Genomic DNA, 16,232 nt, shown 5'->3' with positions numbered 1-16,232 from the left:
GTATATTTATGTCCGATTGCTGTGCAACAAGCAGTTTAGAAGAAGCGTTCAACATGTCTGACGTTGAGGTGAGTGTGGTTGAATCGCCGTCAGCAAAAAGGAACATTAAATTAACTTCTAAGGGCTTGGGCTTCGGAAATGTGCCACCCAAAGGGGAGTACAACATGTAAACAAGCCAAAAGGTGTTTGGGAAAAACATACGTGCGTTGATGGCATCAAATGAAAATGTCAATTCAGTGACTGCTGAGCTTACTAAGTAAATCACGTGTTACCAAGACGCAAATGAAACGCATGAATCTGTTGTGCACTTACCCTTACCACAAGATGAAGTTGCAAGGCAAAATAAGAACCACGAAGAAAAAATGACAATGTTCTATGATTTCACTGAACAAGTAAAAGGCTGGCTGTCTGAAATGGGTCAACCATATGCAGCCAAATGAAGACCTCAACGACCAGCGTGTCGCAGATGAGATACACCCTGAAGATAGTGCTTCTAACGTGTCAAGGAAAAGGTCAACTCTGTGAGGACACACTCCCAGCTATCACGGATGTCATCAACATCATCAGCAGGCATTGAAGCTAAAGCCGACAGGGCAGCTCTAAAAAGGAAACATTTAATAGAGGATCAAGAGGAACGTTTGGAGAAAGAAAAGTTACGGTTGAGGAAAGAAAAGAAACAATTGGAGCTTGATACAGAATTGGCAGTAACAAATGCAAAGCTTCATGTCTTGGAAATCAATTCATACCGTGTGGTTCAAAATGTTCGGACGGCATGAACTCTTATTTTGAAAGGAACACTTCTCAAAAAGCAATTAAATGAAGTCCCCGTGCCTACACCTTTGTTCCAGTTAACATGGATGAAAGAGATCATGGGTTTTTTGTTTCTGATACCATAACTCAACCACAAGTTGTCAGGCCTAAGCAAAGGCCAGCCACACAAACTGAATGAAAACCAAGCAGGACGTGTGCAACCTCAAGCCCAAACTCTGACTGAGAACTATCAGAATGACATTGTAAATGTTATGCAAAGACGAAATGACATCGCTGCTCTGCTGGTTCAGCAACATCTGTGCTCTGTCCTTCCTGTACGACATATTCCTGTGTTTGATGGAGACCCTCTTCAATACAGGTCTTTCATCAGAGCTTTTGAAAATGGAGTGGAGGAGAAGACAACTAATTGGAGTGACTGTTTACACTTTCTCGAACAATACACCAGGGGGCAGCCAAGAGACCTGGTGTGCAGTTGTCAACATTTACGTTCAGAACAAAGATACCAAAAGAGCCAAAAGTTTTCTAGGAGAGCACTTTGGAAACGAGTACAACATTGCATCTGCCTATATGGAAAAAAATTCTCAGCTGGACACCTGTTAAAAGTGAAGATCTTAAAGCATTAAAATCATTCTCTCTCTTTCTTCGAGGATGCTCAAATCTAACAGAGCAAATGATGCATATGAAGGAACTGGACCTACCATCCATTATGAGGAGCATCATCTTGAAACTTCCTTATAAATTAAGGGAAAGGTGGAGAAATGTTGCTTGTGATCTGCAGGAGCGAAGTGGCCGGAGAGCACTGTTTAATGATCTTGTTGTATTCATTGAAAAGCAGGTCAGAATTGCCTCAGATCCACTTTTTGGAAACAATCCACCAACTTGAAAGCCTCTAGCATTGGTCATTTGACATAAAGGAAAAAGAGAAGCAGTTTTGCCACCAATGTTACTGCAGTAAAAGAAGGAGTCAGTACTCCGTATACAGAAAACAAGACCAAGTCTTTCTCTAGTCACAACTGTCTGTTTTGTTTAAAAAGTTGTCACCCAATGGATAAATGCCCACAGTTTAAAGTGAAAGGACATCGTGATGAGATCGATTTTTATCAAGGAACAGGGTATTTGTTTTGGTTGCCTGAAAGTAGGCCACATAAGCAAAGACTGCAGGAGTCGCTTGGATTGCAATGTGTGTCACCAAAAGCACAGAGGAGTCCTTCATATAGAACAGCAGGATAAAGGAACAGCCTTACATCAACCTCAACAGTCTGTTAGCCCTCCAAGTGTTTCAACTGCAATGTCTCAGATCTGATTAATGTTTAACTCATTAATTAATGTTTACCATTAATTGAAAAGTTTATTCTTGCTGTGTACACATATGGGAATGAATATTAAACTGCCTGTCGTCGTACTGTAACCGAGCGTTCTGGGTTCGTGTGTGAGGTGCACTTATAACATGTTAACAAACGGAGTCGGGAGATCAGACCGGTCGTTCAGCCCACGGCTTCACTCTTTATTTATTTGTTTCCCCAAGTCCAGTTACTTTTTTTTCTCTTTTATTTTGACATTCGTTTTAAGCACTTCCGTTTTCGGATTCAGTGTTATGGTTCATTCGAAAATACCGTGGTTTCTTCGTTTTCTGTTTGAAACCAAAAACGGGAAAACGGAAAACCACTTCCGTTTGCCGTTTTTGTCGTCTGAATCAAAAAACGACAAAACGGAAGTGCTTAAAACGAATGTCAAAATGTCAAATGTCAAAATAAAAGCCAGTGATATATGTTCTAAATTACAGTCTTCTATGAATCAAACGCTTAGCAGGGTAACGTTAGAAGAACATTAATTAATACACAGGAGTAACATACTGAGTATAGCATTCAGAAAAGTCAGTTTGTCGAAAAAATTCTTCAAATGTTTTCAGTATAGTCCAAAAAGTAATAATTTACTATGTCAAAGATGGTCCTATAAAAACCATGACTGTCAAAAAAGTCAGCATATGGCGTTGAAAAGGTCAGCAAATATTGATAGTGTAGTATGTCATGAAAAATCATGGTAAGCTTTAAAAAGTTTTCATTCATGGTATATTAGGTAAAGGTCAAGTCATAGTATGTTGAAAGTCATTTTAATTAGATTTTTTTATATTAAATACAACTTTTTTACAAACATTCTTTAGAGGTCCTCAAATCAAATAATCAGTGAGAAAAGCAAAACAAACATGTTCACGCTGAAACAAAAGTGATTAACTATAATTATATTGTTGCTCTCATAACTGATGAAACTAAACCAGAGGAGTAAAGGCAGCAGAGTCCAGGGAGCCAGAAACCAAACGGGCTTCAGCCTCAACTATTGAGGGAACTTCGTGGTTACAGAAACGATGCAGACAATCGGAAACCTGGATATTAGAATATTAACGGTGATGGTAATAACCATCTTCACAAGTATGCTCAAAACCAGAATATTAATGTGGCTGTGAACACACTGTCTGCGTAATGGTAATATTCATAAGGCACATGATCCGATGGCATCTTCTTCAGGCCGGTCAGGATACTCCAACTCAAACCCGTCGTTAACTAAGTTTACTGTTCCAAAGTTTCAAGAGATCGTATTTTGTACCTCGATCCTCCGTCTCCGTATGCGTGTGGCTCTGTATTGGATGAGTGACCAAGTGTTCTATGCAGGGATAAAGAAAAAGAAAAGATTATCCAAGTGCAGCCCTGCAAGTGGAGAATCAGATCAGACACAAGTTGACTTCATCTTGAGGCACCGAGTCCGACCAAGGACCAGTTGGTCATAACGTCCTGTGAAACCACGACTTACTTTAATACAAATAGGCGTGTTTCCCAAAAATGTTGACTCATTCCTTCAACAGCCACATTGACACACAACCCCGAAACAAGATGTGCTGAACACACCAGCCGGCCTTCTTACCCACAATGGTGGAGTAAATGTGACGCACGCGGTTCTGCTGCTCCTCCAGCGCGTCGGTGAGCGTCTGGATTTCCACGGAGTAGTTGTACGCTGGATGGGGGAACGAGAAGAGACGACGTCGGTGAGTGGACCCTCATACATGCAAGACAGGCTCCACACGAGTGGCATCATCATCATCATCACCACCATCACCATCACCTCACCGTAATACAGAACGATGAGCCACAGACAGAACAGCACCACTGTGACACCGCTGAGGGACGGGACGAACGGGTTCCCCGTCCGTTTCTGTGAGGGGGGAACATGCATGTTGGAGCAGAACCCTTAAAGAGTTCAATACAATCACAGACAGACGATTAAGTGAACGCAGCTTACTTCACGTTTGATGTCTTCCTGCAGTTTGTTTACAGACTCGATGGATTCTCCGATTTGCTCCTTGAGCACGTCAAAGCGCTGGTCCATGTACTCCTGTTGAACACAGCGCTCAGCTTTACACCCCTTGACATCCGGGTTTGGATTTTTCCTTAAGTAGCTTTATGTTGGAAAATACCATCACCATATTCTGCACTGACACTATATTATTTAGCCTTTTGAAAGTCAGACCATAAAATCCTGTTTCTCCACGTCACAAACAACAACAACAACAACGTCCTAAAACAATCAGTGGTGGTTGAACCCACTCTGTTTATGACCGACTGTTGCTCCCACAAACTCCCTTTGGGAATCCAACCTGACGTAAAAAAAAAGATTGATTTGATTTATCTCTGCGCGTAAAAGTGCGCCATGCTCCAAACTCACGGTGAGCTGTCTGCGCAGGACGCAGGAGGCCTCGGTGGCCTCCTTGTGCCGCCTGCTCTCCAGGGCGCAGATGTTACAGATGTAGCGCCGGGACGTGTTGCAGTAGTACCTCAGCACCTCGTCCTCGTGACGCGGGCACTTCCTCTCCAGGAGGTCCCCCAGGGGCCTCACCAAGGGGTGCCCCGAGAACACCGGCAGCTCCAGGTGGCCCTTGACGTGCTCCGCGCACAGCGACACCTCACACTTCAGGCACGTCTTGGTGGCCAGAGTCCTTCTCTCCGGGCAGCAGTCGCAGTACACACTTTGTGTCTGCTCCTTCTGCACATTGAGATGTGGAGCACAAGGTGTGTTAGAGCCCACAGCTGTTTGTATATGCGCCACGTTGTCTGAGTGTTATGATTTAATAGATTGTAGTTTTTACCCTCCTCCTCCGATTCACCCTGAAGTCCTCCACGATGTTGGCCAGCGCGTAGCTCTTATGCACCGCGATGACCGGCCCGAAATCGGCCCTGCAGTCCGGGCAGCGGAAGGGAACGTCCGAGGAGTGATCCATCACGTTCTCCAGACAGCCCATGCACATGCTGTGTCCACAGGGCAGCTGCCGGGGGTCCCGGAAGATGTCCTGGCACACCGGGCACATCAGCAGCTCCTCGAGCTGGGTTTTCTCCGCGTCTTCCATTCTTCATTCCCTCTTCTTCCAAAAGTGTGTGTGTGTGTGTGTGGGGGGGGGGGGTAATAAGTTTCAGCCGTGAAGGCTGACTAACAGCTCACGTCCTCGGCGGGGCCACTTCGCGGAAACCGAAAGCGCCTCGCTGAGTTTATGAGGGCTTCCTGGTGGGGGCGGGGCCTAAACACGGTCGAAGCGCAAGAGTGGGCGGGTCTTCGAATATGAGACCATTTAAAAAAAGTTAAATGCAGCATTACGTAACCAACATATATGATTATGAGACAGAACAGAAATAAGACGACTGTTTGAACGGCCACTTTTTCTAAATTCACACAATGTAAAAATAAACACAATTTCCTCCATTGTGTTGTGATTGTTGATCTGTTTTGTGTTCATATATATATATATATATTTGTACAAATGGTTATGCTTACCTCTGTTTTTTGTTTATTACAATGTATCTACGCTGAGAGCATCGGCAAAAACTCAAATTCCTTGTATGTTCGCACACATGGCCAATAAAGCTGATTCTGATTGTGTTCATAACCTCTTCTGAGACTGACTTTGGTTGGAGCTAGTTTGAGTGTCAGTCAGAATCAGCACAATACTGGCAGTCCACAGGTGTTGCAGATCACGCAGGGCCAAGGAGGGCAGAGAGTTGCGGTGCCAATCAAAATGCTTCTGCAGCCATAGGTAGACCTCCAGATACATGTCCTTATTTTCATATGCGTGTATACTATTATATAAACGGGTTGGATACAAGACCGGTGTGACAGAAAGTGTTCTGCACTCTCACACATTCTACTTCACACAGACGAGCTCGGCATCCTCAGTCGCTAAGAAAAAGTCCAGTGAGTTAAAAACATGACACAAAATGTAAACAAACACAAAATGACCCATGTGTGTAAGTGTGATAAGTTTAAATAAAACATACGATAATAATGATTTTGTTAAAAAAAAGATTATTTTTGCAGTGATTTGAACAAATATTTATTTTAATATGTATTTGTCCATTTGGCACACAACCATACACAAGACAACATTGGCCCTCCTGTCTGATGTCCTCATGTGGCTGGGTGGTGGCAGCGTTTATTTTTTAACCCACATCTTCTTATTGCCTGTATAATATGGGGTTTGGAGGTGGGGCGTGCCCTCCATGCGCCTCTTCATATGTGGCATGACAAGCTCCTTGATGAATATCCGCAGTGCATTGGTTCACACCAGTTGGTGGAGGCATTGAGGGTGGCCACATCCAGCACATTGTGCCAGAGCAACATGGGCCACCTCCGTGTTCTCTGCTTGCATGTGTAGGTGTGAACCATCTGATAGTTGGGTTATAGTACTGGATCACTTCTGGTTTCTTCTTCACACTGTTTCATCCACTGCTCTGTCATGCATGGTGCTCAGGAGGACAGCACTTTCCCTTTTTTGGCACATTGCTCACCACGGTCATGTTGCCACTGAATGGAGCTATGCTTCTCCCTCGATTTGGATGGCTTCATGACAGGCGTATGTCCGGCTTGTTCCCCACAATTTTCAGGTTCTTCTCAATGAGCTTGTCCATTGGACTTTGCAGTAGATCCAGAAACAGCTCCTTGCAGGGCCACATCCCAGCGTGTGTCCCTGCAAGGAGGGTCAAACCAATAAAAGGCCATGACTTCTACTTTGTCAACGCATCTCTTTCTCTTTTGCTGCATCTTCCTCATCTTGTTCTTCATGTAGCATCTCCATGACCAATTCAGCTGTAAATCTGGAATGACTGCGACCAGCCATACCAAAACACTGTGGATAAAGAAAATCTAAATAATATTTTCAAGTTGATCAAGTATACAGTTCTATTTCAAGTTGTATTTTGTTGACCTAGCTGACATTAGCTATCTACAATAGAATATCATGCTGACCTAGCTATTGTTAGCTAGAATTGACCTAAAGACTCAACAGAAGTCCATTTGACTTTGTTAACTTTAATCACAAGAGATGTGTCCTACTGCCTGAATAGAATCACAAGCACCTGCTACCTGGAAGGGATCTGATCATTTAAACCCCTACGAAGGCCGAAATGGTGTACTCAGGCTAAATGTGACCTTTGGTGATGATAGGTCAAATGAATCAAATGTACACCAAAGGAACAAACTAATATTGTATATCAAGATGATGATGTCTCTCTGTCACTATAACACGTCGATCACAGCATAATGATACCAAAAAAAACTTCTATTGACATACCAACTATGAGCTCGATTTTTAGCACGTCATTGACTCACCCGTGGAGCAATGGGATAGTGAAAGCAGCCAAAAGGCTGATGCTAAATGAGCAGGCAACGACCCGCATTTGGCCGTGCAGGAACACTACAGAACGCAGCCCGGCAACGATGCTCATGGGGAAGCGAACCCAAAACCTTCTGCTTACTGTGGACCGAGACCCACCGACAGTTCAAAAGGAGATGAGGTCAACGCTACATGAGACCGGTTCCGATGCAGGGTCCGGTCTCGAGGGGGAGATCAGAGACGAAGGAGGACGACCAAAGAAGTAGACGATGGCTCGATAGAGATGCTTCTGAGCATCAGAACCGACATAGGATGGATGGAACATCATTACATTTTTATGAAAAATACAACAATCAAAATGAGGCAAATGGTAGTTTTAGTTAACATTGCATGGGAACAGGAAGGTGGCTTCAAACCGTCCGTAATGTTATTTAAGTTGCGTTGCAAACAAAACTCGACCATCGACTCTCAGAACACTGTCCCGTAATACACTGCCTGGGCATAATAAAGTGCTTCTCTGTAACGTTGGCCTCCAAAACAAGACGATGCACGCTGGCTAACTCACCGCTCACTCTTGTCCCGTCCAGCATCTGCACTGTGACGTAACATCCAAGTTACACAAAACAGTCAATTGGGACATTACACGCGCGCACACAAAACATGTTGTACATTTCAAAGTTATTTATGATGTTACAGTATTTATTTAATCCTACTGAAGAATGTGAAAAAAATAAAATTGGAGACCCTATGTAAAAACAAATTCAGTTACCCCCGCTGGTAGCCTGCAGGTTAAAATTAATTAAATTAAAAACAAGTGTTGAGTACGGGCTCATGGAAAAGGTAGCTTTGCAGGAACGTTTTCAGGGAGGAGTCACACTCTGTAACGCTAGGTACACAGCGACATCTAGACAAGTATTCAACTGAGCCACGGGGGGTTAGTTACAAGAGTTAGTCCTGCTTTAAGAACTGGATTGAGCAAATCCGCTTATTTATTAAGAAAACATGAAAGTCAAACTTCTTTTTAAACAGCGATCTGAACAGAATGTTTAACAAAAAGAAAGAGGCAATAATAAACCTAAAGGCCACTATTCTGTGAACAAAAACAAAGTATACAGTGGTACTAATTGTTTTCACACTCAAACTAGGACATATTTCAGCCTTAGTTAGTAGTTAAGAAAGCGTTGGAAATGTTGCTTTGCTTGCTTGGACACATGAAACACCAAAAACATTACAGAGCATGACTTTCAAATCATAGGGTGCTGTAACAGTCATGTCACAAACTGCTGTAGAAATGAACTTTGTCAGAGCGTTTTGAGAAACAAACTCCCAATTTACAGTAAATACAAATAGCTTGACCTGTGAGCTAATGAAAAATAAAAACCTTTTTTCTGACCAGCCGTTACACTTAACTGTGCTGATTTTTCCCCCCCGTAGCTGCCTTGAAGTCGCTTGACATCTGACTAAAAACGGTGCCAAAAATGTTAAAGGTGGAATCGCCGGGCTTAATTTGGCACCAAGTGGAAAAACAAGTATTCTGTGATTGGTAGCTGCTCCTTATTTCACCACTTACATGGTCTGATTCCTGTTCAAGCACCAGGCCTTGAATATAGTGCTGGAAGAGGAAACAAAAAGTTCAGAAAAGTTCTTTCATGTCTTGAACACAAAAGTCAACCAAGTGGCCGTTTCAAACCTCTGTACACACCTGCAGTGAGTGGCCACACATTCGTTGCTGCAGTATTCGCTGTCCCAGTCGTTGCTCTCCACGGCTGCGTTGGTGCAGCCCGTCCTGATGCACACGCTTCTCAACGCCCTGGCATCGCCGGACACAGTCACCGTCATCTCTTCCTGAAGAGAAAGAGCAGGAAATACGTGGGAGAGCATCATTAATATTGGGGACCCAGTTCATTTTTAATTATTGTTTTTCAACTTTTTGCCAGACCAAGAGAAAAAAGATTTCATGTCACAGTCAACTACGGCTGCAACTAACTATTATTTTGATAATCGATTAATCTGTCGATTATCTGTTCGATTAAACGGATAATAAAACAAAAAAGCATTAATTTCCAACCCTTTATTAAACAGAACTGTGCCAGAAAATGCACAGGTAACAGGTACCGTAAATTCAGGATTATAGAGCGCAGCTATCTATAGGCCGCACCTGCTAAAAGAAAAAAGAAATTGTACATAAATAAGACGCACTTAAAAGGGGGCGTGGCTTGTCTCCGTAAAAACAGTTATTTCCACCGTTCACCACGGAATAAATAACCACTAGTTCTGCTTTATACTTGTTGTGGACATCCCATAAACGTCGGAACATCTAACGCCCTGGTGTTTGGGTTCATAACGCCCGTTTCTCAATATGCGTTGTTGTCCGTACTTGTGTTCTCGTGGACTTGTGAAACGTCATCAGTCGCGGCCCAAGTACTGTTCCAATTCAAAAGTCCGCTTCTCGCAAAGCACGGTAAAAATGCCCGGATGTGACTTGATCCGCCCAGTTTCCAAAGGATGCATCAGAGGAGACTTGTGCGTACTTTGGAGAGCCAATATCCCACAATGCATTTCGCACCAGCGACGGGGAGCAATGGGGAAGGGCAAAATACTCAACTGAAAGTTGACTTTTTCTAAATACTACTGTTGTTGAGTCACGGAATTTTAGGACGTTTTCAGGTGAGAAGTTATTAGTTTAAGAATCAAATCTGGGGTCGGTTTGTCGAGATTCAGCCGATAAAAAATATGCGCCGAAGGTTTCGGAGATTTGAGTTCCGGCTCTTGGGACCGGTGAGCCTGCAGCGCCAGGCGGTCAGCGCTCAGTGTGGCCGCCGAGAACAGCCTGATGTCGGCAGGACTTTTTCAAATGATCCGCTGGCTCTGGTGTCTCCGTAGCGGTTACACATGAGATATCATTCTGTTTGGAGGATCTAACGAGCACAGAGTTTATTATTAGTTCACAGGTTAAATCAGTTTAACTGAGGGTTGCAATTACAATAACTATATTGTATACTAACTGTTAATAAATTACAGTGAATAATTCGAGTAAACTCATGAGCAAGAATAGCTGACGTGGTGACGTCATCAAGTTCGCTGCTGTTCCAATTGCAGAAAGACCGTCCTGCGTCCTCCCGTCCTCTGGAGTCTGGACTCCAGAGTCCAAACTCCCAAGTCCAGACTCCAAAAGAACACAATTCTGTACTCAGCGTACTTTGGATTGAGAAACGGCCAACATCATCCCTAGGCTCACACAGCTCGGAGTTTCACCGACTCCGTCTCGATAACTTCCGCTTCCAGCGCTGCCGGAGCAGCAGCAGCATGCAGGCGGGCAGGAAGGGAAGGGGGCGTGGCCTGTCTCCGTAGAAACAGCCCTTACCCCACTGGGAAATAAGTTAGTTCTCGCACAACGTTACGGGTCTCTCCGATGGTCTTTGCTCTACCGGCTTTTTTTTGTTGCTCCGCTCCACGCTCAACTCAATTTTTGTTGTTGTTATACTCAAACATCTCCGCGTCTTATTGGGTGGCACAATAATCGCGTGACACAACAAATCGATAATGCAATTCGTTGCCAACTATTTTAATAATCGATTTTATCGATTCGTTGTTGCAGCCCTACAGTCAACAGATAGAAAACACACAATAACTGATTGCGCAACAGTCACCTCAGTAACTAGTCGAGGCTCCTTTGACAGCTGTGTGATGACACAGCATCCCCTGCACCCCTCCCCCTCAATCATCTGTGTGAAACTGACCAATCCGTGTCAACTTGCATAACCGGCACATTTTCAACTCGCCCAGATGTCATGCGAGTGCTTTCTCTTTCACACAAAATTGGTGAACCAGCAGCATTTGTGTGGACATCTTTTATCTTATATTTAGCTGCTCAAAGCCTTTTTGGTGGTCTCGCTCTTCTCACACAGACACTGATTCACAGCTGTGCCATATTCTTTGGATTATTTTCTAATGACCAGACTCTGAGATGTGCAGAATCTGCATCCTTCCCCAGTTAATGACTTAACTCATTTCTCTGAACGCAGAGTTTCTTTCTTAGAGAGAAATCACTCAATACCCTTTTCTTGGACTCTGTACTTCTGCTCAGGTCTCTCCCTTCCTGCCCGCCGAGGTTCTCTCTCCCTCTCTGACGCCGGTGCTGCTCTTTTGGTTCGGTACATCCATTTTCCCACATCCACACACAAATACAAGACCGATTACTGACTATGTCCACCATTTCCATAGCTTCCTCTTGGATGCAAACTTAGATTAGGGTTAGGGTTATTGTTATTATTAGCGTATCAATCTATCATATTTTTCCTGAAAGTCCTACTCATTGTGCCGTTATAAGAAGACGGTTTTTTAGTTGTTTTTCCATTGAGATAATTGACCCCATTCAAAGCTTTAAAACAAGAAAGGATGTGTGGCTACTATTGTTGCACTAGTGGGAGAGATAAAGTTGAACATCTTCAGACTTGTGAGGCAGTTGGGAATATGTTGCTACGACAACAGCTTTTTGTTGTGCGAGGATAAATTATGAGTCGGCTTCAAAAGAACTGAAAGTTGTCAACAATCAAATAAATTATTTGTGAATAAACAAGGTCTCACACAAAACAATGAAGAGTAATGCATGAAGAACGCGTACCTCTTCTGGATGCAGCACTTCTGTAACTTCGTCGTCGTCCGTGTTGCCCAACGTGTCAGCAGAATGCATCACCTGTAGCGACACGACAGGTGCAGACATAGCAGCCGTGGTTGCGGTGGACGACAAAGCCATTGTATTGGGGACGATAATCGGCAGAGCCTCTTTGCCCTGCAAGGACGCGGGAACTATTTTTATCTGGAGAGGAGGCGGAGGTGTAGCCGTGATGGACACGGGGACACCTAGCGTGGAGCTTCCCTTGCGGGGTTTGGCCTGCAAGGGCGGAGGCGCTGGCGCCATTTGCTGGAGCCGCGGCGGAGGCGGAGCGTTCTGCATCTGCTGCAGCGGGGGTGGTTGACGAGAGGCACCCGACACCACCAGTGCGGGCTGCAAAGCACGGACACCTCCGTGCAACACAGTCACCACCTGGCCCCCCAACTGCAACATGTGCTTTGGGATTATAATCTTCGTGATGGTCGGGGACGGGGGTACCGCAGCTGCTGGAAAAGGGACTTTGTTTGCCCCCGTGCGGGAACGGGTGGTCATCTCCGGGACGTCCAGGATGATGTTGGAGGCACAAATGTTGGTGATGGTGTTCTCCTCCAGGTTGCTGGTCGGCAGACGGATGGCCTGGTGACCAGCTAAGGAAAAGGCCCCAGGTGCCAGACTGACCACCGGTGGTGGAGGTCGTGGTGGTGAAGGGGTCTCCATCTCCTCAGTGGCAGGCTGTGGTGAGGACAGTTTCAAAGAAACATGGAATAGAAATATGAATGAAAATCCCAAACGGCAATCACCAGGTTTTCATTTAGAGGACAGCGCAATCTTACCTGTGTAAGCTGGTTCTCTCTATAAGCTACGAGGGCTTTCATGTACTCCCTTTTGGCTGCTTCCGTCTTTCTTTTATACACCTAGTGGAGACAAGTACAATCATTGAAATAATTTGTTCTCCCCCAAAACTGACACAGGACATTGATCTATAAGGATCCCTATACCTGCTTCTGTTCCTCAGCCAGACTGTCCCACATGGAGGCCACAATCTTTGACACTTCCCCAAAAGAGGCGTTGGGGTTCTGGCCCTTAATGGCTGCCTGGGTGTCTCGGAAGAACAACGCATACGCTGAGACGGGCTTCTGTGGTTCGTTTGGGTCTTTCTTCTTCCTCCCTTTCTTAGTGCCCAGTGCCGCAGTCACCAAGGCCAGAGAGGCCGGCTTGCCTCCGCCCCTCCTGGCTATAGCCGGAGACACAGAAGACGTAGGAGCAGGGTGGGAGGACATGTGGGAAAGGGACGAGGATAGATACATGGGGGCGTCTACCAGCACACTCCTCTGAGTAGGGAGAGGGGAAAAGTGGAAGACAGGGGTAGAAGACATTAACTGTCGGATCTTATAAACAGCACGAAATCCGACATCAATGAATACAAGGCTGCCGGAACGCATCGCAAGCGCACGTTAAGGTCGTACGTGGGCTTCTACGGGTGGAACCTCTCACCTTGAAGTCATCCATGTCCTCATCCTGCAGGGAGCCGGCTGGTGATGGCGTTGCCGAGAGCGGCTGCTCTAGTGTATCCGAAGGATGCCCAATGTTATCACCCCCAAGACCAAGTGCCAGTTCAGATGGGTTAATAGTGCTCAACTGGCCGCTTCCCAAAAGACTGTGACTGATGTCGCCAAGCTGGACATCAATGGTCATGGGGGACGAACTGCTGAAATGTGAACCACTGGAGTTCCCCAGTTCCTGCAGAGGGATTTGAACACAAAAAAGGGTTGCAAACACCTACTAACTCCATTCAACACGCAAACAGCTTTTCAGCGTGAGGGTCCACAGGGACCAGATGCTCACCAGAGCCGAGGAGCTCAGCAGGGCTCCCCCTCCAGCTTGGCCCATCGCCCCAAGGTTGAGCTGCTCCAGGCCCTGAGACCCAGAGTTCACAAAGGTGGAGGCAAAGGACGGGTCATTGGCCTCCACCACCAGGTTGCTGACCAGGCTCCGGGAGCCCGAAGAACCCCCGGGCCCGCCCGGCCCATCTGTCAACTCAAAGTGTGACACGCCATCACTGATGCTCAGAGTCGGGTCCGGATCCAGGGAGATGGGGGGGATCTCGAAAACCTCATCCCCGAGACTCGGCGTATGGAACGTCTGCTGTATGCGGAGAACGAGACAGAGAGACGGGTCAGTCCCCACAGGACCGGAAACGTACAGTGAAGACGCGTTACGCCGCTCTGACGCCACCATGTTGCTCCACTTTAGCCGGCGTCAAGTCGCTCACTCACCTCAGCCGACAGGAAAGGGTGGCCCCCTCCACTGATGGTGAGATAACTGTCGCTGCCTTCTGAGAACTGAAACAGACCGTTAGCTTATAGTCACCGTTAAATAACCAACCGGTCAAAGACCACCGTTTCACTGAAGCCTGGTGACGTCGGGTTACCTTGTTCTCCTCGGCGTATCCACCGTAGGCTTGGGTGTCCAGAAACTCCGGATCAACATTTTGAGCACAGCCATCCGACAAGTCAGAGTAGAAATTTAGGTCCATTTTGAGATGTTTTTACTCCAAACACACGCGTGTTATACTTAGTCTAAAGGGGTGATTCCTCCGCGTCCTACCCATTTACAGTTAGCTCAACGCTCACAACATTGACTAAAGTTGCTAGCGTCTTGCTAGCTAATCTCTGCCACCGGTTAGCATACCGCCATGGCCGAGGAGATGGAGCGCAGCTATTGTTTGTATAGCTTTGAAGCTCGAGGCTGCCCTGGGACAAAGAGGGGTGTTTGATACTGATAGCAGTCAAATAAGTTATAAAAAACACTATGAACTCGCTCCCCGGGGAGCAAAGCTTGCAGGAGGCCTACCACGAACCCATTCATACGCTGCTGTGATGCTACCATGTCCGAATCATAGCGAGTGGTGCCTTCATGGGTTGTCGGGAAATGTGTAACTGTTCCGTTAAACACGTAGCGGTACTTAAGGTCTACTTAATACATATATAACGTAATGACGGTCGTATTTATGAACTTTCTGCCAGCTATGTGACTCGCTAAGACGAGACTGTCACGAACACAAATAGCTTTCCAAGCGAACAAAGGATACCCTTTTAGCATTATTTATAACCATGGTTGTTAGCAATCAAAACAGCCAGTAAAATATCAGATACACTTGTTTCAAGTCTCACATGAAACGGCAGCCACCAGTTGATCTAAAGACCTCTTCATATTTACGACAATGTTGGATTGTTTTTTCTATTTACATGTACGAGCAAAGAAAAGGCCCTGAAGGCAACACCGACTTCAAGCGGGAACTCCAGCTCGTGCGCTCTCCTTCCTCTCCAAAGGACATTTGTGGAAAGAGACCTAAACTGGCTTCACTACAATACATCACTTCATACCTTGTAAACTCACTTTTTGTGGAATGTTACAACCAGTTAGCCTGGTTGAGACCTTCAAAATCACCAAATCAATGCTCACTGGCATTCATGTAATATGACCATGTTGTGATATTATTCTGTATTTATGTTCTAGTGATATATACATTTTCTAAAACTACATTAAACAACCTTTCAGTGCAATTTGTATTTTGTTTTAGTACAAAAGTCCTGCATCCCCCTCCTCACCACCTAAATACACAAACAAATGTACTCCCACTCTAATGCAAAGGGGAAAGAAAGTAGCCCCTGAAGATTAATGTATTTTTAAGATCATATTTTACATTTATGGTATCTATTATATAAATGGTATTTCGTTTTTATTTGATTTTAAGAGCGTTAAGAGTTCAAGTCAGCATGAGCACTAATAAAAAGTTTGATTCTTTTCTTGGAGTGGTACAAGTTTCTTCCTTTTGATGCTAGTTATAAATATAGGAAAGTGGGTAACTTACCTGACAGACCCTGCAATCAATGGCAGATTTCTTCCTATTTTTATTAAACCAATATTATCATTCGCAATTGTACGTTGAAAAATTATATTTAATATCAGTGAGAGTGCCAAACAGGATTGAGAACAGTCAAATCAGTCTGTCTCCTCCATCGTCTGGGCTGAGCAAGTTACATCATTCCCCTTTAACAAAGTCTTCCAAATCAGAGTTGTGTAGGCACAGGTCAGAGGTCAGGCAGCAAGGCCTCTCTCGTGAAGTGTAGTACCCATAGAGACGAATATTATATCTTCACTACCTCGTTTCAGACCGATCCATAATTACTTTTT

General features: G+C 45.0%; 2 protein-coding genes across 6 annotated transcripts; both read right to left on the bottom strand.

The window, feature by feature from the left end:
• Nucleotides 1-2,865: 2,865 nt before the first annotated feature.
• LOC117746709 (E3 ubiquitin/ISG15 ligase TRIM25-like) lies at nt 2,866-5,294 on the bottom strand. 3 transcript variants are annotated; one of them, XM_034556010.1, is made up of 6 exons: nt 4,907-5,294; nt 4,486-4,803; nt 4,063-4,155; nt 3,886-3,975; nt 3,688-3,777; nt 2,866-3,429 (listed from the first exon to the last, which is right to left on the bottom strand). In XM_034556010.1, the coding sequence occupies exons 1-6, from the start codon at nt 5,162-5,164 to the stop codon at nt 3,352-3,354; spliced, it is 927 nt and encodes a 308-aa protein (XP_034411901.1). In that variant the 5' UTR covers nt 5,165-5,294; the 3' UTR covers nt 2,866-3,351. The 3 variants fall into 3 exon arrangements, with proteins under 3 accessions (XP_034411901.1, XP_034411900.1, XP_034411902.1); XM_034556009.1 differs by having other exon boundaries at nt 3,891-3,975; XM_034556011.1 differs by lacking the exon at nt 3,886-3,975.
• Nucleotides 5,295-6,166: 872 nt separating this feature from the next.
• On the bottom strand, nt 6,167-15,319 carry tox4a (TOX high mobility group box family member 4 a). 3 transcript variants are annotated; one of them, XM_034555989.1, is made up of 10 exons: nt 14,467-15,319; nt 14,312-14,377; nt 13,881-14,177; nt 13,530-13,775; nt 13,034-13,366; nt 12,869-12,949; nt 12,045-12,767; nt 9,123-9,265; nt 8,991-9,032; nt 6,167-6,934 (listed from the first exon to the last, which is right to left on the bottom strand). In XM_034555989.1, exons 1-10 carry the CDS (start codon nt 14,569-14,571, stop codon nt 6,700-6,702), a joined length of 2,271 nt encoding a protein of 756 aa, XP_034411880.1. In that variant the 5' UTR covers nt 14,572-15,319; the 3' UTR covers nt 6,167-6,699. The 3 variants fall into 3 exon arrangements, with proteins under 3 accessions (XP_034411880.1, XP_034411879.1, XP_034411881.1); XM_034555988.1 differs by having other exon boundaries at nt 13,881-14,180; nt 14,467-15,313; XM_034555990.1 differs by lacking the exon at nt 6,167-6,934 and having other exon boundaries at nt 8,392-9,032; nt 13,881-14,180; nt 14,467-15,202.
• Between the last annotated feature and the right edge of the window lie 913 nt (nt 15,320-16,232).

Source organism: Cyclopterus lumpus, chromosome 17, assembly GCF_009769545.1.
Source record: "Cyclopterus lumpus isolate fCycLum1 chromosome 17, fCycLum1.pri, whole genome shotgun sequence".
Lineage (NCBI taxonomy): Eukaryota > Metazoa > Chordata > Actinopteri > Perciformes > Cyclopteridae > Cyclopterus > Cyclopterus lumpus.
This window is presented reverse-complemented; position numbering and strand designations above follow the sequence as displayed.

Excerpts from the sequence above, each read along its gene's own strand:
- LOC117746709 (XM_034556009.1), bottom strand. The coding sequence starts at position 5,164 with ATGGAAGACGCGGAGAAAACCCAGCTCGAGGAGCTGCTGATGTGCCCG. Across the intron at positions 4,804-4,906 it reads GGGTGAATCGGAGGAGGAGG|AAGGAGCAGACACAAAGTGT; the intron begins GTAAAAACTACA and ends CTCAATGTGCAG. Across the intron at positions 3,778-3,890 it reads GCTCATCGTTCTGTATTACG|CGTACAACTACTCCGTGGAA; the intron begins GTGAGGTGATGG and ends TCCCCCATCCAG.
- tox4a (XM_034555988.1), bottom strand. The coding sequence starts at position 14,571 with ATGGACCTAAATTTCTACTCTGACTTGTCGGATGGCTGTGCTCAAAAT. Across the intron at positions 14,181-14,311 it reads ACCCTTTCCTGTCGGCTGAG|CAGACGTTCCATACGCCGAG; the intron begins GTGAGTGAGCGA and ends CTCCGCATACAG. Across the intron at positions 12,950-13,033 it reads TGGCTGAGGAACAGAAGCAG|GTGTATAAAAGAAAGACGGA; the intron begins GTATAGGGATCC and ends TGTCTCCACTAG.